The sequence below is a fragment of the Vespula pensylvanica genome, chromosome 8 (assembly GCF_014466175.1).
Source record: "Vespula pensylvanica isolate Volc-1 chromosome 8, ASM1446617v1, whole genome shotgun sequence".
NCBI lineage: Eukaryota > Metazoa > Arthropoda > Insecta > Hymenoptera > Vespidae > Vespula > Vespula pensylvanica.
In genome coordinates this window covers 2,552,229-2,573,546 of record NC_057692.1, presented here as the reverse complement: position 1 = coordinate 2,573,546, position 21,318 = coordinate 2,552,229, and the positions used below count along the sequence as shown (strand labels likewise).

The window sequence follows — 21,318 nt, the reverse complement described above, 5'->3', positions numbered from 1 at the left end:
CAAAGGCGTCGACCCGTGTTGCACCGATGCGTTTAATTTCGCGTTCGAGATACGTAAGAGACTTCCTAAATCCTCTCATCCCTTTGCCGACGACGGGATCAAAGGCGATGAAAACCTTTAGCGGGCCTTCGAGCGAACTCTGTTCTTGTCTCCCTATCCCCACTATTACTACCCCCACGTTATACAGAATTTCGCGGATTTTACTAAGAATACCCTTTGATTCCTTCAATCTAATAGACCGTTCACAATTATTTGCCTTTTTGTCTAATAATATTACGACATGTTAAAACGACGTACAACTCGAAAATATTTCCCTTCTCGTTTTTTTCATGGATTTTTTTTTTATGCGTGAAAGTGATTAAAAATAAAAAAGAGAAAAAGAAGAAAAAAGAATGTAAAGCGAATGTTGAAAAAATCGTTCGTAATAACTGACGTAAAAATCTGGTAAATATTTAAAGAATAATAATCGATTATCGTTTAAATTCGATTAAAATAAAAACGGATTAAAGATTTCATTATATCTGGCACATATTTCTTAATGTAAATTTCAAATTAATTACTACTAATGGTATGTTAAATAATTCGAATATTTGCTTGATAATGTAACGCAATGTAAAGGGAAAATTCTGTGCGTATTAATGATATGAAAAATATTGGTACTCTGCTTACTTTATTAATATAAATGCGATATTACAAAATCATCATATTTTTTTATTCGTCTATTTATGTGAAAAGGGATGCGTTTGGAACGTGACGTTTAATTATTGTAATCAGGAATACATTTCATGTAACCACATTCAAGAATGAAATTTCGAAAATAGAGATATATTACAGTAGAAAGTATATATCTAAAACAAAAAAAGAAGTTGTTTTTTGCGCGATAAATTCTTTCTCTTTTTCTCTCTCTCTCTCTCTCTCTTTCTCTCTCCTCACTCTTTCTTTCGCGTAAATCCATCTTCCATTCGAACTTGATCGATGAAACTAGAATATATTCTTACCTGCTTGGTAATTTGCAGCGGCGCCTTGCCAATGGCGTCAGCGCTCAACGCCGAGCCGGACATCAGAATGGCTCGCTTGAACAGACCTGAATGTTATAAGAGACAGGAACGATTAATAACTTCTCTGCTTGCTTGCCGTGGTGAAAGAGGATGAAGAAAGTGAAAACAAAAGGGAAAAAGAGAGCAAAAGATGAACAAAGAGGAGAGAGAACAAAAAATGATCTTTCCCTTCTTTCTCAGCTGACCTCAACGCAACGTAAAAATACAAACAAGGGGTAAAATGAAAAATTACAATACCATTTTCCTCTTTTCCGTTTATATATATATATATATATATATATATATATATATATATATATATACGTAAACGTAGCCCAAAATTAATCCCTTTACAAGTTTTAAAACATTCAACTTCGTTTCGTTTGAAAATTCAATTTTCAAGTTTTTTATTTAAGGAAGGAAAACAAAATCAAGAACTAGAGAAATTAATCCTGATCATGGAATACTTTTTAACATCTCAACTTCAAGGAAAAAAGGAAAGAGAAAAAGAAAAAAAATTATCTACCCTTTAAGAACACTCAAGAGAAGTTCGAACTATATAGTAGATGTTGACGTTGTAAGCTGTATATCGATAAATCGTCGTTATCATCTACCCTTCGAAGTTGTGGGGTTCTAATATATTTCATAATTATTAGCCGGAGAGGGTGAATTCGTCGATCGTGTTAGTGTCAATGACAGAAAGGCAAAAAGCCTTTACTTTCGATGAGTATGAAAAATGATCGAATTTTGTCTGGTCTCTTCGTAAAGTGTGTTCGTCAACGAGTTTCTAACGTTTAGGGTTGGACGATGGAAGTGGAGATTGTGTACGAGAGAGACAACCACAGGATCGACGAACGCGTTCATGCGAGGAACGTTTAGACCGTAACACGTACGGCCAAGCTGTGCTAGGAACCCCTTCCTAGTTACGCTCGCAGTTTCACCCTGTAATACGTATGCACGCGTGTGTGCCGGTTCACCGGTTCACACCGTTCACGATCTACGAGATTAATTCACGAAACGATTCTCCATCCTTCTCTTCCTCTCAAACCTACCTTCTCCGACCTTGCCCTATCCCCTCCCCCTCTCCACTTCCCCTCTCCCACCCGTTGCTTCCTTCCTCTTCCTTCCTTCCTTTACCTCTAATACCCCTTTCGACAAACTTCGATCTCGTGAAACTGGCCAACTTTGCTCCAACTTCTCAAACACGTTCTATTCTTCTGCTATCGTCTATGCGATTCTAAACTAACTTTATTTACACCGATATATTTCTTAGATGTAACATTATTATTTTTGAGATAAACTTTTTGTCATTCGCGTGAAAGTACATTGACGTTATACAAATAGGTTGAATAATTAGGTTCATCGTATTGCTTAAAAATTATGGGAGCTAGGGGAATATCAGTTTTAAAGTTGAATCTACGATAATATACATGTTATTAAATATTGTTATCTTTATTCATTGGTTATCGTTATTGTTGCAATTTGCAATTGTTTGGAAATGATCAGGCGTGATTTTTGTTTCCCTTCGAATTTCGTATTTTTCTTAATTATATTGTTAATATATACAAGTTCATCAAGTATTATTATTGTTATCTGTTTTGCAAAGGACGTCGGATTTATTCGTAAAATATCTCTTGGAAAATGTATACACGGCATGGAAAAATTCGACGGTCCAGGTTTATATGAAATTTTTTTCTACGTGACTCCAAACAAGAAGTTCTTTTAACGAGTTTTTCTAGAATTTACGTAGAAGAGATTAGTTTCTCGTTGAACGACACCAATGCGAGGGTACAGTAGTTCGTATACGTTAGAGACATACGGAAAAGGGATGGAGTTGTTTTTGCAAGAGAGAAGTACTTTAATATATTTTTGAAACGCGGAAACGTTTTAAGGGCGTAGAAGATAATTTCACTCTTGTTGAACTCCGAATGCGCTCTTGCAGCGTACATATATAAAATACCTACGAGAAGATATGGGTTCCCTGGTTAGATTCCAAGTTTGTTGGATATTCAATTTAGTATGAAATAAAGAAGTCTTTCAGAAAGAAAAATATTTACCGCAGAAAAAGAAACATTACAACTTCTTGATTTAAAAATTATTAACAAAATTATAATATCGAACGAAGAACGAAAAAGATTTTGTCGAAATATATTTGTTTTGAATTTATTTTCCTAAATAAATACTTACATATCTCAATGAAATTGTCGTACCTTTGTTGTTTGCAACCGGACTGATGAGAAGTAAATTAGCAAAAATTGCACCTGTACCGTGACCAACTAAAGTCACACTGTTGGGATCTCCACCAAAGGCGGCAATATTTTCCCGGAGCCATAAAAGCGCTGCTATTTGATCCAGTAATCCAAAATTACTCGCTGCGTCGTCCCTAGTACCTGGTCTTAGGAAACCTACAAGAGAAGATAACTTTCTTTTTGTTACCGTTTTACATCGATCGTGCAAATCTTTGCAGTATAGTATCTTTTTTATTGTTAGAAGTATTTGTTTTTTTACTTCTCTTCATTTTCCTTATATATTCAGATATTTTCTTCTTAGAGATTCTAACTTTACTATAATAAATCGTAGAGTTGCTCTCTTTCTTTCTTTCAAAATCTTCCTGCAATCGGTCGCTATATCCCCGTAAAAGAACGTCACGGTTCATGGCGTAGAAATAGTGAACGCTATCTATCATCCACGGCGAAAGGAGACTTTGAAAAATTTCGAAGTGAGAAAAAAGCAAGTGGAAGGCTAGAAGAAAGGGGAAAAAATAAAAAGCCGATAGATGCAAGAGTAAAGTTCATTGAGTTTTTACTGAGACTTTCGTCTCAGTGTTTATGTAATTAGAAGTTCGAAAAGGACAGGTATTATAGAAGTAAGTTACCTTTTAGAAAGTGGAACCTTCCAACTGGCCTTTCTCGTGAAAAGGATAACATAAGTAGGAGCATGAGTACGATACAAATGGACGAACGTTGCAATAGAGAATGAACGAACGTACAATCTAGCTGGTAAGTGGAGTGGTCGAAGTAGAAAAAAGAGCGTAATAGCAACAGAAGAGAAAAGATATAGAGATAAAGAGATAGAGAGAGAGAGAGAGAGAGAGAGAGAGAGAGAGAGAGAGAAGGAGAGAAAGAAGAGGAAGACGAGTCCGAAACCATAATCATAAATTAGGTTAAAGTGCCGGAGAAGCGCTTAGTAACTCCGCTTTAGGTGGTCTGCTTTGCTCGAGAAGGAGAGAGAGAGAGAGAGAAAGGGAAAAGAAAGATAGAAGCTCACGGATAACTTGGCCCCTTCGCAAAACATGGGAAAAAATATGCTTCTCGAGCTCGACGTGGTGGAAGAAAAGAACAGAAGCGTTATGGTATAAGAGCCGGTTCTGCGTTTCGGACTAACTAACAGGAAAGGAGGCTCTTTAACCTTTCGTTAGTTTGATTAAGCTACGTACTTCGTCATTTCCATCTCGCTCTTCTCTACCGGATTTTCTTTTCCCTTTTTATTATTTTCTTCTTTTTTTTTCATTAGTTAGTCTAAAGGAACTCGCTACAGAAGGTAAAACGAGTTAGTTCGAGGGGGTGAAAGAATCGATCTCTTGACAAAATGAAAAATATGTTGTTTATCCAATTATTTAAAACATAATTGAATCTATCTATTTCTTTAGATTTGAATTAAATTATTGTGAATATAAAAAATAATTTATTTATAGGTATTTACAGGTATACGTTTTTATGATTTTAATAATGTAATGATATTACTTATCATACATATATATATAAGAATCTTAGTTTATGATTACATCTAATTCCTCACGTTGACCATATGATTCGAGCATGTTCAAGGATAGTAACAAATAAAGAAAATAGAAAGAATTCGAGTACTGAGGATCATAGGTCGAAACGTCGAAATGCGAATGTTAATGAAGCGGAAGTCCTGATTCTGTGCTGAATGCCTCCACGCAATCCAATGAGATTTCGTGAATTCGAATTGGAACAGCTTGTGTCTTCGATTCGTTAAAAAATCGAATATCCTCGGCGATTTTTGTAAATAGAATTTATTGATTTTTTGTTAGGGTCGAATCACGATACGATGGTGGAGAGTAAAAAAAGAAAAAGATTCGTTCTGGATCGATTCAACGATTTTATAATTTATGGCAAAGAAGAAATGCTAAACACGTGCACGTAATGCACGTACTACGTTAAATCCGGATTTTTAAATGCATGCATATATAGTATATATTTTTTATAGTATATATACATATCATTGAGTGTATATATATATATATATATATATATATATATATATATATATATATATATGGTACGTATGGTCCATGTAATATATCCTGTGAAAATATATCTATCGTATTTAAATTTTTAAGTACATGTATATACATATATATATTCGTAGGAAAGGAATCTGACTCACCTAAAATACCGAGGCGAAAATTTATGGTGACGAAAACGACATTTCCGTAAGCCGTTAGAACGGTGCCATCGTATGGATTACCACTGTTCCATTCGTAACTTTCACCATGTATAAACACCATCACCGGATACTTCTTTAAATTCCTCTGACCTGCGAATGGAAACAAACAGATATCGATCGCTATTACTATAAATAGTAAAAACATTTTTGTTAAATATCTTTCATATATTACATATACGTATATGCTATTATTATATTCATATGTATACATATGTAGATATACGCTATTACGATAGGTCACGTCGTTTTTTACGAGTTACTTTGATTTACGTCGGACGAAAAATGATCACCGTAGTTTGCTTGTGGTAGCGAGAGCACGTTGGTTCGGGTCAGTTTGAAAATTTATATCCATATCGGTCGGCTCGCCAACTATTCAGAGTTTTCGATATTAGAGTAACTATAAATTCTTCCAATCCCGTCCGGAATACGACAAAGTTTTCTTTTTGGAATACGATCTGCAAATTAGAACGCCGAGGACTTTGGCTGTTTAATTTATCGTTGAATCCATTTCATTCGATCGCATTTTCTAGTTTGTCGGACGAAATCGGTAAAGCGGCTGTTCGAGCGAACTTTAAATCGATAGCTACGAACTTTAATCGTTTGACTCTTGGAATCGTACAAATTTCTTTTATTTTCGTTCGATCAAAGCCCACGTTAATCGTGTGGTTCTTCTCTCTTTTATCATTTTATATCTCATCATACAAAATCCTTGATAACGTCGAATTTTGTTTGTTTATTATTCGTTCAAATTTTATGAAATTATTTAAATACATATACTCTTTAATTATATAATAATTACAGAATTTCCAAACGATATATCCGGAGATATAGCTTATTAACTTTATATATAAATGGTATAAAAGATATAAAATATAAAAGAAATTGCAAAAGCGTAGAAGATATCTAATTACAAAAATTTCGCGTAATCTGATTCAAATGATTCAATTAATCGACAATTTTTCTTTTAAATGGATTCAAGTTAATGTATCCGTCATATTTTATATTACGTGACAATATAATACACGATATATACATATGAATCAAACGCGATACTAACGAATTTCAATGATTCAAAATTAATTGAACAAAGTAAGTATTCCTTCTTATTTTTTTTTAGTTTCTCTCTTTCAAAACAAAAAGATACAAAATAGAAGTGAACAAATGTTTCGAACGTTTTACCGTCGTGAGAACATTGCGACTGTCACTCGTGATATGTTGGAGCGAGGGCGCATGGAAATTGAATGTCGCATCGATGTTAACCGAGTCGACGAATGAGACACACGTCGGAATCCACTGAGAATGCTGTGCATCGAAGTATTTCGATATTATAAAATTACTTGCTCGTGGAAAGCGCGTTATTTCACAGCCATGAAATATCACAAAATTTTAATATCTTTTCGAAAGAAGCAAAAGCGCGTACGTATATTACTTCTCTCTCTCTCTCTCTCTCTTTCTTTCTCTGTCTCTCTCTCTCTCTCTCTCTCTCTCTCTCTCTCTCTGTCTATCCCTCTCTCACACACTCTCTCTATCTCTTTATGTCTCTCTTTCTAACTTCATCTGAGACGATACTTTTATGTTAACAATTTAGAACATGCGAGCTTATTGTATTTCATATAAAAATAATTTTGTAATTTTCATTATTTAAAAATATTTTCTCAAATAGTAAGTCTTAAAATTTATATGTGTGTGTGTGTGTGTGTGTGTGTGTGTGTGTGTATTATTAGTTCCAATTTTCCTTTCTCTTTTTTTCTTTTTTTTGATAAACACTATTATCTATTCGTTTGTAGTATTATATTATGGATTAATATTTCTAGCGAGGACGGTCGAGTGTAGTTATTCATCAAAAGATTTTTAATGAAATAGAAATACGACATACGTACATCAAAGTGAAAAATAGGATTTCAGCGCGACGATATTAATTGCAAATATGACTTTATTATTTCAGATTTAAAGAAATCTCTATAATTTTACAAGGAATAAAACGACTACGCATAATTATTAATTTTATGAAGAACAAAAAAGAAACGCGAGTACGATCTTTTAAAATATTTATTAAATACAAACATCACGATCTCAATCTAATCCATTTAATCAATAATGGATTGTGTAATCGGGAAGGTAATAGAAATCGTTAACTTTTGCTGTTTTACTTCTCTCGTGTACACACATTAACCGTATCGATTGGTTAGGAAGGATACTCTTCATCTCACAAAGTGATCGCTTAATCACAGATTTGATTTTATCCTTGATGATGAGCGAATATATTGAGAAATAGAGACAAATGTAAAGATAGAGATGAAGATAGAAATGGAAAGAGAGAAAGAGAGAGAGAGAGAGAGAGAGAGAGAGAGAGAGAGAGAGAGAGAGAGAAAACGAGGAAGAGAGGTATCCAGAAGGGAAAGAAGGGAAGAGAAATCTAAAAACTTATTTGCTAGCAAAGCTTATCCTGAAGGTTTAATTTACAGTTTCAATTATCACTACTGACGTGAAGCATCGAACGTACCGCCATATTCCTATTTGTGATTGAACCGCGAAAAGGAAAAGTTCTCTCATCATTGGCGAGGAAATGTACACCCTTTTCCCTTCCTTTAAAACAAAATCACGAAAGGATGAGAGTATAACGGATCGAACGTGAACCAATATCGATGACCTCTTGACTTTTTTCTTTTTTTTTCTTTTTCTTTTTCTTCTTTTTTTTCTTTCTTTTTTTTTCTTTTTTTTTAATCTCTCTCCTAATACCTTTTTTTATCTTTCCGATAGAAATGATCTCTCTTTGAAATGGCACATGGTAGTAGATTTAAAATTGAAATGGCGAATAAAAAAAATCGCAGGGTTTTATTGATATCGTTTGATTGAAATGTTTTCTCTTTTTCAAATTTTAATAGACAGGTTATAAAAGGTATGCAGACGTATCTATGCGTTACGTCATTATAATTTCTTCCATGTACATAAAAGGATTTCACAATAGGATGATAAATATCATTTCGAATTCATTCTTGGGATCTTAAAACATAGATTAAAGGGAATGCAATCACGTCGCTTTATTCAAATTATCCATCACTCGATGCACGAATTGATCGATCGATCGATCGAAAGAAAGTAGGTACTCGGGAAGCATCTCTTTTAATATTATCCGCTAAATTGAGAATCTGTTACTCTGATGTCGCATCAATTTAGTTTGGTTGACGACGGAAAAGAAGAGAGAAAAGGAAAGATCGGTTTGAAAAAGTACGGAAAGAAAGAGAGAAATACTAAGAAGGAAAATATAAAATCTTGTTATTCTGTAAGTAAATTTCCTTATAAAAGATCTTAATGTTCTAAAATATAATTAGAATAACTAATGTAGAAAACGTCTAATAAATTTACTTATAACGTATTCTTAAATAATAGTAAATAATAAAAAGTTATTAGTGTATATTACTATAACAATCTATAATACAATATATATAAAATAATAGTAATATAGTAAATGTACAATAAATGAAAGAGATCGATATAAACAGCGATATAAATTATTTAAAAATGATATTTTAAACAAGGACAAAAGAGATACAGAAATAAGAGAGAGGGAGGAAATATCTAGGGCAAGGAGGACAAAGACCTTTACGAACGACCAGCCGAGAAATTTGCATGAAAATTGAAAGGCAAATCGGTGCGTTCTGCATAAAATTGATGTATCGAGAATCATGGCCGTAGGTAGGTATTTTCATGTCGTGCTGGTCGCAGACTGTTTTCTGGAGTGAGAAACCGATAGTATAAATCACTCGACGACAACCTAATCTGTATCCTAATAAATGGAAGAAAGTATGGCTTCCTTTTTCCTGATTTTGTCAGTTATTGTGATCAATTTTAAACAACAACAAAAAATAATAATAATAATTATATAAAGATCAAAAAAGAAAAAAGAAAATGCAAAGTATATAAAACGACATTGAGCAGAATCAAATAAATGATCGTATAAAATAAGTAACATAGAATATGTTTAAAATTGTTATTTCGATGTCAAATACAATGAACTAATCGTGAAAATTTATTTAATTGTTAAATTATTTAATTGTTTAATTTCTTCATTAAATATTATTTAATGTCTTCATAAAAACGGTAAGAAAAATCCTTCTTGGCTGTTCTCCAGAAATTTGACACATTGTTGAACGTGCCAAATATCTTTAGTACGAATTCTTTCTCTTGGAAGAGAATCATCTCACAAAGGGGGTTGAAAATTTGTTCAGGGTGCTGCCATCCCTGGAGTATGGTTTGAAACTGTATACCGACGTCGTTTCCAAAGCTACGATGTAGATGTCGTCAGGTATATTGTTTTACTACCCTTTAAATGAACTTCCAATATTCTTACCCTTAACGAGAACTTAATGTATTTCCTACGTATTGATTACAGGTATTGCGAATATTACATTCGTCGATCAAAAAGAAAATTTATCTGAATTCTTATCGTAATATATATATATATATATATATATATATATATATAACAACATATATAATAATATATATTTATGTTATAACAATAACTGTTATATCAGATAATTAATCTCTTATGGAGATTACGAATATGATAAAAGATTCTTATACGAGAAAGTTTCGATTTTCAATAATTTTGTATAAAATAGTCTTTTATTTATTTTTTTTTATTTTTGATACGTATATACACATTTCTCACAGTTTATATTTGATTTTAGTTCGTCAGTTTTTACACGTGTAATTGCAATTCTCCGTAATTTGTGCATTTTCAGATATTGCTCTCATCAAAATTTATTGGATCAGTAGCGTGTCTAGCTCTGTCGAATTTGATGAACCTGCAATGAACGTGCGTAATATTAACAAAAAACATCAAAAAGAAAAAAAAGAAGAGAAAAAAGAAAAAAGCGAGTGGGAAGCATAGGTGGAGAACGACACATCGTTGTGAATTCTCTCAGCTTTATCAATCCAACGTGATACTTTTTCAATTTTCACTCGAATTTTGTACTCGACCGAAATTGTTTTGTCTCTTTTTTTATATCTTTTTCTCTTTTTTTTTTTTTTGATCACGATCGAACGTATGACGGCGTCGGCGATTTATTGGCCGTTCCCAATGAATTTTCGCGTTCACGTTCAAACGAATCGAAAAGTCGTAAATTTTCGTTTTAAGCTCTAATACGCACTAGTCGCATCCTTTTGAATGGACTTTAAACGTCGGATTAATTATCTTCGTGACATTTTAAAAACATGTTATATAGTACATACATAGGTATATATATATATATATATATATATATATATATATGCGTATGGGGACGAATTAATCGAACTATATGAATGAAACTACATGAATAATCGATATCGTTAACTATTTCAACGAATTGTTAAATATTTCGATATATATATATATATATATATATATATATATCAATTATATCCTATCATATTTTCTAATTATATAATAATGATTATTATGACACAAATTTATATCATGTATAAACGCATATAAATATATATTGTTATAGATATATATAGTTATATGCATTGATATAAAAAGTAATAAATTTTCTTCATAAAGAAAACACAAATCTATGAATATTGAACGCTGTTCATAATATGAATAATAAATTATGGTCTATATATTATTATAGAATGATTAGTACCACGTTGTATACTCATAGAAATGAAATTTCATTGATATATGTAATATTATCTGTAAGTCTGTAAATAATATTAAAATTACTAAGCTCATGATATTATATGTAATTAAATATTATCTAAAAAATATATATATAAAATAATTCATTCTTATTGTATTCTTTATGAAAGGAAAGATGATTCACAAGAGAGGAAGTTCTGGCTAGGAGCTTTTGTATTTCATCTTTGTTAAAGATTTTATAAAACAGACTCCGAATGGAGAAGCATTATTGTTACGATATAAAATTCAAAGAGATTGGAAACCAAGCAAATGGAGTAGGTATTATTGTAAAATAAACACGGGTATTGTTATAAGATACAAACACTCAAACATTAAAAGTCTCGTCTTCATTAAAGTGTTCCTTTCAACATTGAAACATTGCAAATAATGTCCTTCTCTTTCTACGATCATATCTTCAATTGTACGCAGGAGTTATACGCTGGATTTCTTTTTCTTTCTTTTTTTTTTCATAACTTCTATTGAAATAGAGATCGACATATTTTTTCTAAATTTTGTCACTCGTTCAAATTCTTTTTAAAGTATCTTGCTGTACCGTGTAATACCGTAGATCATTCGTTTATGAAATAAAAAATATGAGTAACATGAGTCAAATCGAATATTTAAAGTGACTTTTACGAATAATAACTTCCATTAGTATTCGAGTAATATTTTATTAGAAGAGGATATAATTTCTCATATGAGAATAACAAAATTTTACAAGGTACAGTAATTATCTATCATAAAAAATAAATCATAGTTTCTTGTTTTACATACAGAAAGAAATTATTTATCATAATATAGACAAGAAATTTGTTTATCGAATAATGATTAGAAAAAAATTCCGTGGTTTTAAAAAAACGTTGAACGTTAAAATATTCTTGCCTAAGTAAAAATCCCGTATGCACACGATATAGGTGATTTTATAAAAAGTGATTCGAATTCTTTCGTTCCCGAGATCGGTATGTGATATCGATTAGACTTCTCGGTAAATATCACGGCCGTGATTCGCTTCCTCGTACCGTTCGGCGGCCATTTTTCCAAGAGATCGTGACCCGACGAGACGCGGAGGTTCGAGCGAGCAAAGTGCGAAGTCGTGTCGTCCGCTTTTTACGAGCCAGCCGTGCCGGGGAAATCGAGAACGTGGTGGTGGCGACGTCAGAGATGGCGACGGTGGTAGCAGTCGGTTTTCGAGGAAAATGGCGGAACGACGAAACGCCAGAGTCACCATCCGCATTTCGCATTCCTGCTTCGAGCGATTTGCACCGTTTCTACCTCGCAAGCTCACGGATTCGCGTAGCAACCCCCACTCGTGCATCAGCCTCCGCAACTCTTTCTCTCTTTTCAACGTTCTTAAGAATTCCGTTTCTTCCGTTTCAAACGAAATATACTCTCCTTCCGTTTCTAGCATGACGATATTGAAAAAGATATAAGAGAAAATTCAAAAGACTTCGCTAAAATACTTGTTCGCGATTATTTTAATAGCAGATAAAACTCTATGGAAATGAATTATTTCGTTTCCTTTTTTGCTTATTGCGAATGTAAATTAACACGAGTTACGTAAGAGCACAAACGAATTTTAATTGTTCTCTCTGTAGTCGGTTCGTACTTGTAGAAGATTAGTCGTCTCACGTACTACCCAAATGTACGCCAGACATAAAACCATTTCGGTATGTTAAACGGGAAGATAAATATGAAATTTCTATTGAAAATTATGTTTCTTTTCAAAGTTATTACGAATCCTTTCATCTGATAATGCTTAATTTTAATATATTCTGCGAAGGTCGAAAAATACAACACGGATATTTTTTCTTTTCTTTTTTTAATCCGTTTCTCAGTATTTTTTAATTGATAAACATAATTTTTTACAATGTTTCTAAAACGTTCACTAGAAGATTTCACAAAGTGATATGGGAATAACCCAATATGAAAAAGGGGGAAGTTTCTTCTTAGCGACGCGAGAAAAAAATTTCGCATTCTCTTTTGTGATATAGCAAAGACTCGTATCCCCATATATATAAAATGTGCTAGGTAGATTTTTTAAAATTAAAATTGTAACATCATATCTTATTACCATGTATTTTCATTTTCTCTTTGTGAACAAAGTAAGGTTCTGAAAAATCTTATTCTTTTCTTATTATCGAACAATCCTCTATCTCCATCTCACTTCCTTATTTTCTTTTTCCTTCGTCGAAAACGAGTCCGAAAAGAGAAGTGCAGACTGAGGAAACTATGGGAGTTGCCTTAAAAAGTGAAGCAGATTCGAACGAATCGAAACGATCACGATGTAGCTTTCTTTCCTGTTCCTTTGTAGCAACGGTTCTTCACTTATAGTTTTCTAGGGACTCTACATTTTATTTTTCTAGTCTTCCTTTCACCAATATATTTAATTAAAAGTAACAAATTTTAATACAAACAGGAACATTATCTTTCTATTTATTAATTATTACTGCATTAAAATATATTATTTTTATTTTTGAGCAAATATCCACGAGGAACAAGTAGGATATTCCTTTCGTTAGAAAAGAGATATCTCGTGAATAATAGTAATAAGAAGATACAACTTTATATATGCTATCCTATTATACTATATTTATTTCTACTTATTTTATATACGTTTTTTATATTTTATATGTACATCAAAATATTAAGATAATTTCAAATTCTAATATATCATTTTAACATGTACAATCATCATCGTCGTCGTCGTAATTATTATTATTATTATTATTATTATTATTATTATTATTATTATTATTATTATTATTATTTATAATTATCATATAGATACACAAATGTACATATATAGGAAATAATGAAGATAAGATATACGGTGAATTATCAATTATCGTCATTCTTACCATCATTAAATTTTTCCTTTCTTTCTATCTATCTATTTCTCTCTCTCTCTCTCTCTCTCTCTCTCTCTCTCTCTCTCTCTCTCCATCTCTATCTTTCTCTTTCTTTCTTTTTGTCTTTTTTTTTCCTTTATTTCTATTCCGTCCATTTTTTTATTTTTTCTTCTTCTTTCACGTCCCTCCGTCTTGAATCTTTTGATCTTCAGCACAAATCATTATTGCACAAGCATTGTTGTATTCCGTATATAAAGGTAGCTTCGCAGCTGATCAGTCGTACGTCTCTATGCTCGTTCCCTCTTCTCGAGATACACGCGTTTCGCGTATAATATCCGTGCCTCGGGTATTCGGAATGAAAACGAGGCGATCCTGATTAAAATACTTCTACAACGAGAACGATCCGATGACAATTATCAATAAATATTGATCTCTCATTGAACGACCAGCTTTTATTTTTCTTTTCTTCTTCATATTTTACTCATGAGAGATATGGAGAAGTATAGGAAATAAAATTAATAAAACATAATCGCATATAGTTCAATAAAATTAATAAATGATTATCATTATATCTATATAATCTGTATAATCTGACGAAGAAACAAAAATTACCTCGAAGAGTCTCGAAAGAGGGTAATTAATTGTTTAAATCATTTGAAACATTTTCGCCTGTATTTATATTTCATTCGATACATTTACTTCCTGTTTAATGAGTCAAATATTACGTTTATATCTTTCGATTAAATTTTCTTTCTTATTTCTCGTATTTCTTACTTTTACGATACAGTATATATGTGTGCATATATATATATATATATATATATATATATATAAATTATCGGAATAAGAAATCAGCATTTTGTCTGTTCCTATTCTCTCTCTCTCTCTCTCCCTCTCTCGCTCTCTCTCTCTTTCTCTCTCTCTTTCTTTCTTTCTTTATCACAGAAATAGCTTCCGATCTCGAGGACAATCTGATCGAAACGATATCGCAAGAGGTGGAGACCGGACAAAGGGAGGAAGGAAGAAAAGGCCTTTTCCCTTTAGCATAACTCCTTCTACTTCCGGGCTCTTGTAGCGAGAACGCGGAAGACCGTGAGAGATTCGAATACTCGATAGGAATGGCCGTCGATGTTGATACACGCTCCGGCAAAGCCTTCCATTATCGTCGACGACGCCATTGAATCCCAGCTACATGTATTCCAATGTATACGCAGCTCGTCTCGAGAAGATAAGACGACGTCGATGGAAGGATGACCTCGAGGCACTCCGTAAACTGCTCGACCGTTTATCGGGCTTTAATCAATGGGAACTATCGACGTTCGAACGAATTACGAATCTAAAATATAATCTTCGGTATTAAAAAACAAGCAATTTTCACATGACAATGTTACGCCGATAACATAAATATTAATAATTAAAGAAATACATTAAGATTGGTGTATGAATCCATTATTTTTTTTTAATTTTTTTTTCTTACTTTAAAAAAAAAACAGAATTTTTTTTTGTATTATATAAATTATCAATATTAAGTGTATTAAAGAAATTCAATGATTCTAAATGACGATAAGCACTTCTGTTTATTCAATAGCAATGACAGAAGTGAATAGATGCATAGTAAGATCAGTATAATAGATTTATTTCTTTTTATAATAATTCTTGTTCTGTTAACAGAACAATATAAGAGAAATTTGCATCGTAATTGTTTATTTATTGCAGTAAAGAATGCAAATGGCATTTTTGTTGTCTCCCTCTTTCTCTCTCCCTCTCTATCTTCCATCTTCCTATGCAGCCATGTCATCTCGCTTCATATTCAAAAATACGGTACCGGATCTTCGATATTTCCCTTTTCACATTCTCTCGTTGGTAATGTATAAGGCAAGACCCCATTCTAGCTGCAGACGCACTCCTTTTCTTCTCGTGATTTATATCCTGCACTTCTTTCTTTCCGCACACGAGCCTAAAAGCGATCGACCAGTGAATTATAAAAGGAGTGCAATCTATACTATACGTACTATACGGAATTCGTTCAATGCCCTTGAAATAAAGTATTCGTATTCTTATGCACTTTTCTTCTTTCATTTCTTTTATTTAAATAACAAATATTTCTCACAAGTAATGTAATGTATATCACATCATAATACGTAAGTGTTAATAATGAAGAAAAATGTTACACTTAAAAAATAAATAAATAAGGTATCACCGATAGTAATAAAGAAAAAGAAAAAAGAAATGAAGAGAGAAAGAGAGAAAGAGAGAGAAAGAGAGGGAGAGAGAGAGAGAGAGAGAGAGAAAGAAAGAGTAGCAGCAGAAGCAGCAGCAATCTCGACCAACAAACTAGAGTCATCGAGTTCACTTTGCTTCCCTTTTTGAGTTTATAAATGATCTTCGAAGTAACTCTTGAAACTGGCTTCACCGCGCTCGAGATACTCCTAGCCTCGGTGTTCCATAGCTCCTTCTTCTTGCCTCCCTCTCGAGGATGAAAGTCTTTTATAAAAGAAGATTGCTACTCGCTCGACGAACGAGCGTAACTCTGCGTCGAACGTTTCCCTTTAGAAGATAGAAAATGCGAGAACAATGTCAAGAAAATACAAGTGTAGGAAGATGGTTGAAGGTTGGTTTATGTATGGTTAAATCATAGATGCGTCAAAGGAAAAAAATAATCATTTGGAACGGTTCGAATATCCCTTTTCTTGTTTTATATTCAGGATAATAATGTTACGCATTATCATTGTTATTTCTATGAGAAACATAATTTCTGAGATTCTCAGATACGCATGCATTTATGCATGCATATACTTACATATCTATTTGCATACGTATGTACAATAAGGAAGAATAATAACATCTAATAAGAATAACGTTTTCAAGTTTTCGAAATACTCCTTTTTACGTATCTTAAAATATCATCGTGCGTTAACATAATTTTTATACTGAAATAATCGTTTTCGATTCAAGATAACATAGTGAGTTAGATATTTTCATTACTTGCATATCACTTGAAGTTAACAATAATGGATTGAGAACTCTTGCTATTTCAATTGTTCGATACCTTTTAGTTAATCAACTAATTAATAGCAATATCATATAACTATGTTCGTATATAGATTTGTTCTCGGATGTTCGCATTTCAAAATCAAATTATTGGAACGTGTGTAGGATGAATCAGATAAATTGGATTAATCAGGATATGGAAAAAAAATAAAAAAATAAAAAATGTATTTATATCGTAGTTCGTTTCGTAAGTATCCTGTATGATTGAGTTTAATTGTTATACAATATATAAGGGGGAGAAGATAAATTATAAATTACACAAATAAATTTAATTATAATTTATATTTAATTTTTCATACTAATCTCATCTAGTGTTTAAAAAACGCAAATTTTTTCATTCATTCAAGACTCTATAAGGTTTGTATAAACATATAAAAATGAAGTTTTTCATATGTTTATATAGGTATATGTTATATAAAGGTGATTATGACGAAGATGATAACTATATATATAATGAAGTAATAAAAGCGATTGTGTGTAAATGAAGAGCATAAAGAAATAGTTGGAAATAATTTCGACAATTCTTAGAAGAATTTCGGTCGGTTGCTTTTCATGCTATAAGAAAAGACAAGAAGAGAGCGTCGCGTTAGCTCGATTCTCGAAGGAATCTCGAGTAGCTGGAGTCGTCGGTAAATATATGGTTGGACGCACTCTCCAACGACGGTAGTAGCTACTTAACCAGCATGCCGGCACGAATAGTCTCTATAAGCCTCTTTCTGACGTCTTTATTTTACGAAAGTATTCTTAGCCCTTAGTAATTTTTAGCAGAAAGAAGCTTGAATCGAATAGATTTTCTCGTGCTTCCGCTTTATTTTAATAAGAAACTAATAGTATATTTATGGCAATATATACAGTTTCCGTCTTACATAAATTGTTATGAATTATTTTTGTCAAAATGTACAAAAAAATTTATTGAAAAAATGTAAAAAGAAAAAAGTGAGATTCACAGTGTCAATTTTTCTTCATTAAATATAATAGTTGATCCTTATAGGAAACATAAATGAAATTAATAGACCATCCTGTATATAACTAATTAAACAACATAAGTATATACTTATGTAATAAAAAAATCGATTATTTAATATTTTTTCTGAAATTCAAAGGAATGGAATAAATCATTAACGAGGTTTGAAATCCCTCTATCACAGATCTAAATAATCGTCAGGAATAATTTATTAAACGGGCGAATAACGTACTCGACGAGGTCATTCGTCACGCGCGATCGATCAGACTATTGTCCTTTGTGAATAAATCGTCGCGTAATTCCATGTATGAAAATTCATTGGGAACGAAATCGCGCGATAGTTATCAATGAATGACGATTATTATTAATTACGAACAAATTCTCGGGCATCGATCTCTCCCAATATTTGTTCAATCGACTCGAATTTCCTTCTTTCGGGTATCAATTAGAAAAGTTATGTTAAACAAATTTTTAATGTTAAAAAATCTTGCCACGATCCTTTTAAACATTTCGACACGATTTCTCTTTCTCTTTTCCTATTCTTCTTAAAAAAAAAAAAAAAAAAAAGAGAGAAAAAAAAAGAAGAAGAAAAAAAAAGAAAAAAAGAAAGAAAAAGATTTAATTGAAAATTTTTAAAGAAACTTTTAAAGAAAAGTCCTTGCACTTAAAATTTTTTTTAATTTCGCAATATTTTTGTAAATGTTTCTGTTCACGACTCCCCATTTTTACAAGAAAAAAAAAAGAAAGGGAAAGAGAACCTCAAAAAGAAAAATCTACTTAATAGGGGAACAAAAGTTTGTTCCCGAAAGTGGAAAGGATATATTCTCGCTTTAAGAAAGAAAAAAAAAAAAGTTGCACAAAAGCAAAATTTGTATAAACATTTTTAATAATGTAGTCGTAACTTTTACACGTTATACGTTTGGTTTTCGTGCAATTGCCGATCCGATCGTGAACACGAAAAAATAGCGGAAAGGGTAGAAAAAGTGTAAAGGTGGGTGGATGAGGGGGAGAGGGGGAAGGGGTTGCCACGTTGGACGTTATTAAATATAATTACGTTCTTATCGTACCCGTTTAAATGCATGAGACGGACTTGCCGGCTAAACCGCACGGACGACCGTGAGAAGCGTCGTTTTCTACGTTCTACTCGCTCCGTGTCCGAGCGTATTTACGCGAGCCGCGATAAGCGCACTCTGTCCCTTTTTTAAAGGAACGGCTTAAAAGCTTGCGCGCGAGAAAAAGGCTCTTCGAAGAGGAAACGAACTCGTGCGTGCGCCTTTATGACTTTCCCTCTCTTTTCCTCTAATAGCTGGCTCTAACTCTTTTTCTTTCTTTCTTTCTCTTTTTCTCTCTTTCTCTCTTTCTCTCTTTCTCTCCCTTTTTCTCTTTCTTCTCTTTCACTCTTTCGTAATTTCTTAGTTCTTTTTCTTTCCTTCTCTTTTCTTTAAAGAGGCGGTCTAGTTGCTAAGGGCCGAAGTAAAACGGACGCATTTGTTAAATTATATTAATGCTTTTAGCAACTACAAAACGATAAAATTTACTTTTTATTTCTGCAATATTATAATTATAATTAAAATATTTATCTTCAATAATAATAATTATTGATGAAATCGATTAATTATCTAAAAATCGAATATATTGTCATGTGATATTATAAATATGTACATGAGGTTATCTATAAGAATGTCGACTTTAGAAATTCATTCATAATGGCTACGTATATACGTACTTAGATCACTTATACAATATTGAACAAATCGGTTTTATTATAAGGATAATATTAAATTATATAGGCAGAAAGAGGGCGTTTTTCCCTTTAAAACAAGCTTTTTTTCATATTTCTACGACTTCTGGTTCAAGAGATATCGCCTTCGAAATATTTCCATTCATCATTCCTATAACCTGTCTATACACCGTGCGTAGTAGTACTATACAGTAAAAAAAAATTTACGTCTATCAGCTGACAAGTCTTGCGTAAATTCCAGGAATTTATGTAGGTCAGTGTGTCAATAACTTCATTAATAAAATTATATAGGTCAATTTTTCTCAATGTCTAAATACTATTTTATTTATTTGCGAATATCTCCGGAACTAAGGGTCGTAAAAAATTCATACAAAGACCATTTTAAAGGGTAAATTTTTCTCTATTTTGTTACATAACAATAACAATTGTTTAACAAATTGTTATAAACAATTTCTTATAAACAATTTCAACAAACAATTTTTTATCAATCAATATTACATAATACATATATATACGCAGATCTATCCATAAATTTAATAATTTGTTATAAACAATTTGTTATAAACAATTTCGATAAACAAATTTTTATCAATCAATATCATATAATACATTTATATACACTTAGACGTATCCATAAATTTAGTAATTGGTTAAAAATGATTTCTTATAAACAAATTATTATAAACAAATTAATATTAACAATTCGTTATAAACAATCTGGTATAAATAATTTCAATGATCAAGTTTTTATTAATCCGTATTATAAATTCATTTATATGCATATACATTTGTCAATAAATTCAATAATTTGTTATAAACAATTTGTTATAAATAATTAGTTATAAATAATTGCAACAATAATTTTTTTATCAATATTATTATATAATACATATAGATATACGTACATCTATTCATAAATTTAATAATTTGCCATAAACAATTTGTTATAAACAATTATAGTAATCTTATTTTTATAGCAATCAATATTACACAATATATATGTGTGTGTGTGTGTGTGTGTGTGTACAGAGACACAAACACATCTATCTATATACGTTTAATAATTTGTTATAAACAATTTTTGTAAACAATTTGTTAGAACACCATTGTTTATAAGTTATTTAATTCCTCCTAAAAACATCTTAATCGAGTCAATCATATGATTATAGATCAAATTAATAGGTTATCGATGGTGGTTAACAAACAATTAATAAAAGAAGGCAATTCAACGTGAATATTTTTCCTCTTAAGTTCGTTCTCATTGCGTGCTCGGTGCTTGGCTCATCGAGTTCAGGTGATTAAGTGGTCGTTAAGGTAATAGTAAGACGTCGATGACAGCGTGTACCGTTCGCTACGAAGCGTGGAGACGCGACGGCGCCAGCAAGAGCTCTCGTGGCTAACGACCCTTAGGATCTCCACCGACAAAAGTTTTTCCAATAGCATCGTTTCATCTATAGAGGGATATACCGTTAGAAAAGTAGTGAGACGCATCGTTCTTCTTCCGTAGTATAATCGATAGTCTTGAATGATTA

General features: G+C 32.0%; 1 protein-coding gene across 4 annotated transcripts in view; it reads right to left on the bottom strand.

Moving 5' to 3' along the window:
- Positions 1 to 21,318, bottom strand: part of LOC122630924 — a 71,219-nt gene that overhangs the window by 15,256 nt on the left and 34,645 nt on the right. For all 4 annotated transcript variants that reach the window (XM_043815982.1, XM_043815981.1, XM_043815983.1 and 1 more), the window contains exons 4-6: positions 5,451 to 5,600; positions 3,248 to 3,442; positions 999 to 1,084 (exon numbers count right to left, since the gene is read on the bottom strand). In XM_043815982.1, coding sequence (XP_043671917.1) covers positions 999 to 1,084; positions 3,248 to 3,442; positions 5,451 to 5,600 — 431 coding nt within the window. The remainder of the gene's footprint in view (positions 1 to 998; positions 1,085 to 3,247; positions 3,443 to 5,450; positions 5,601 to 21,318) is intronic.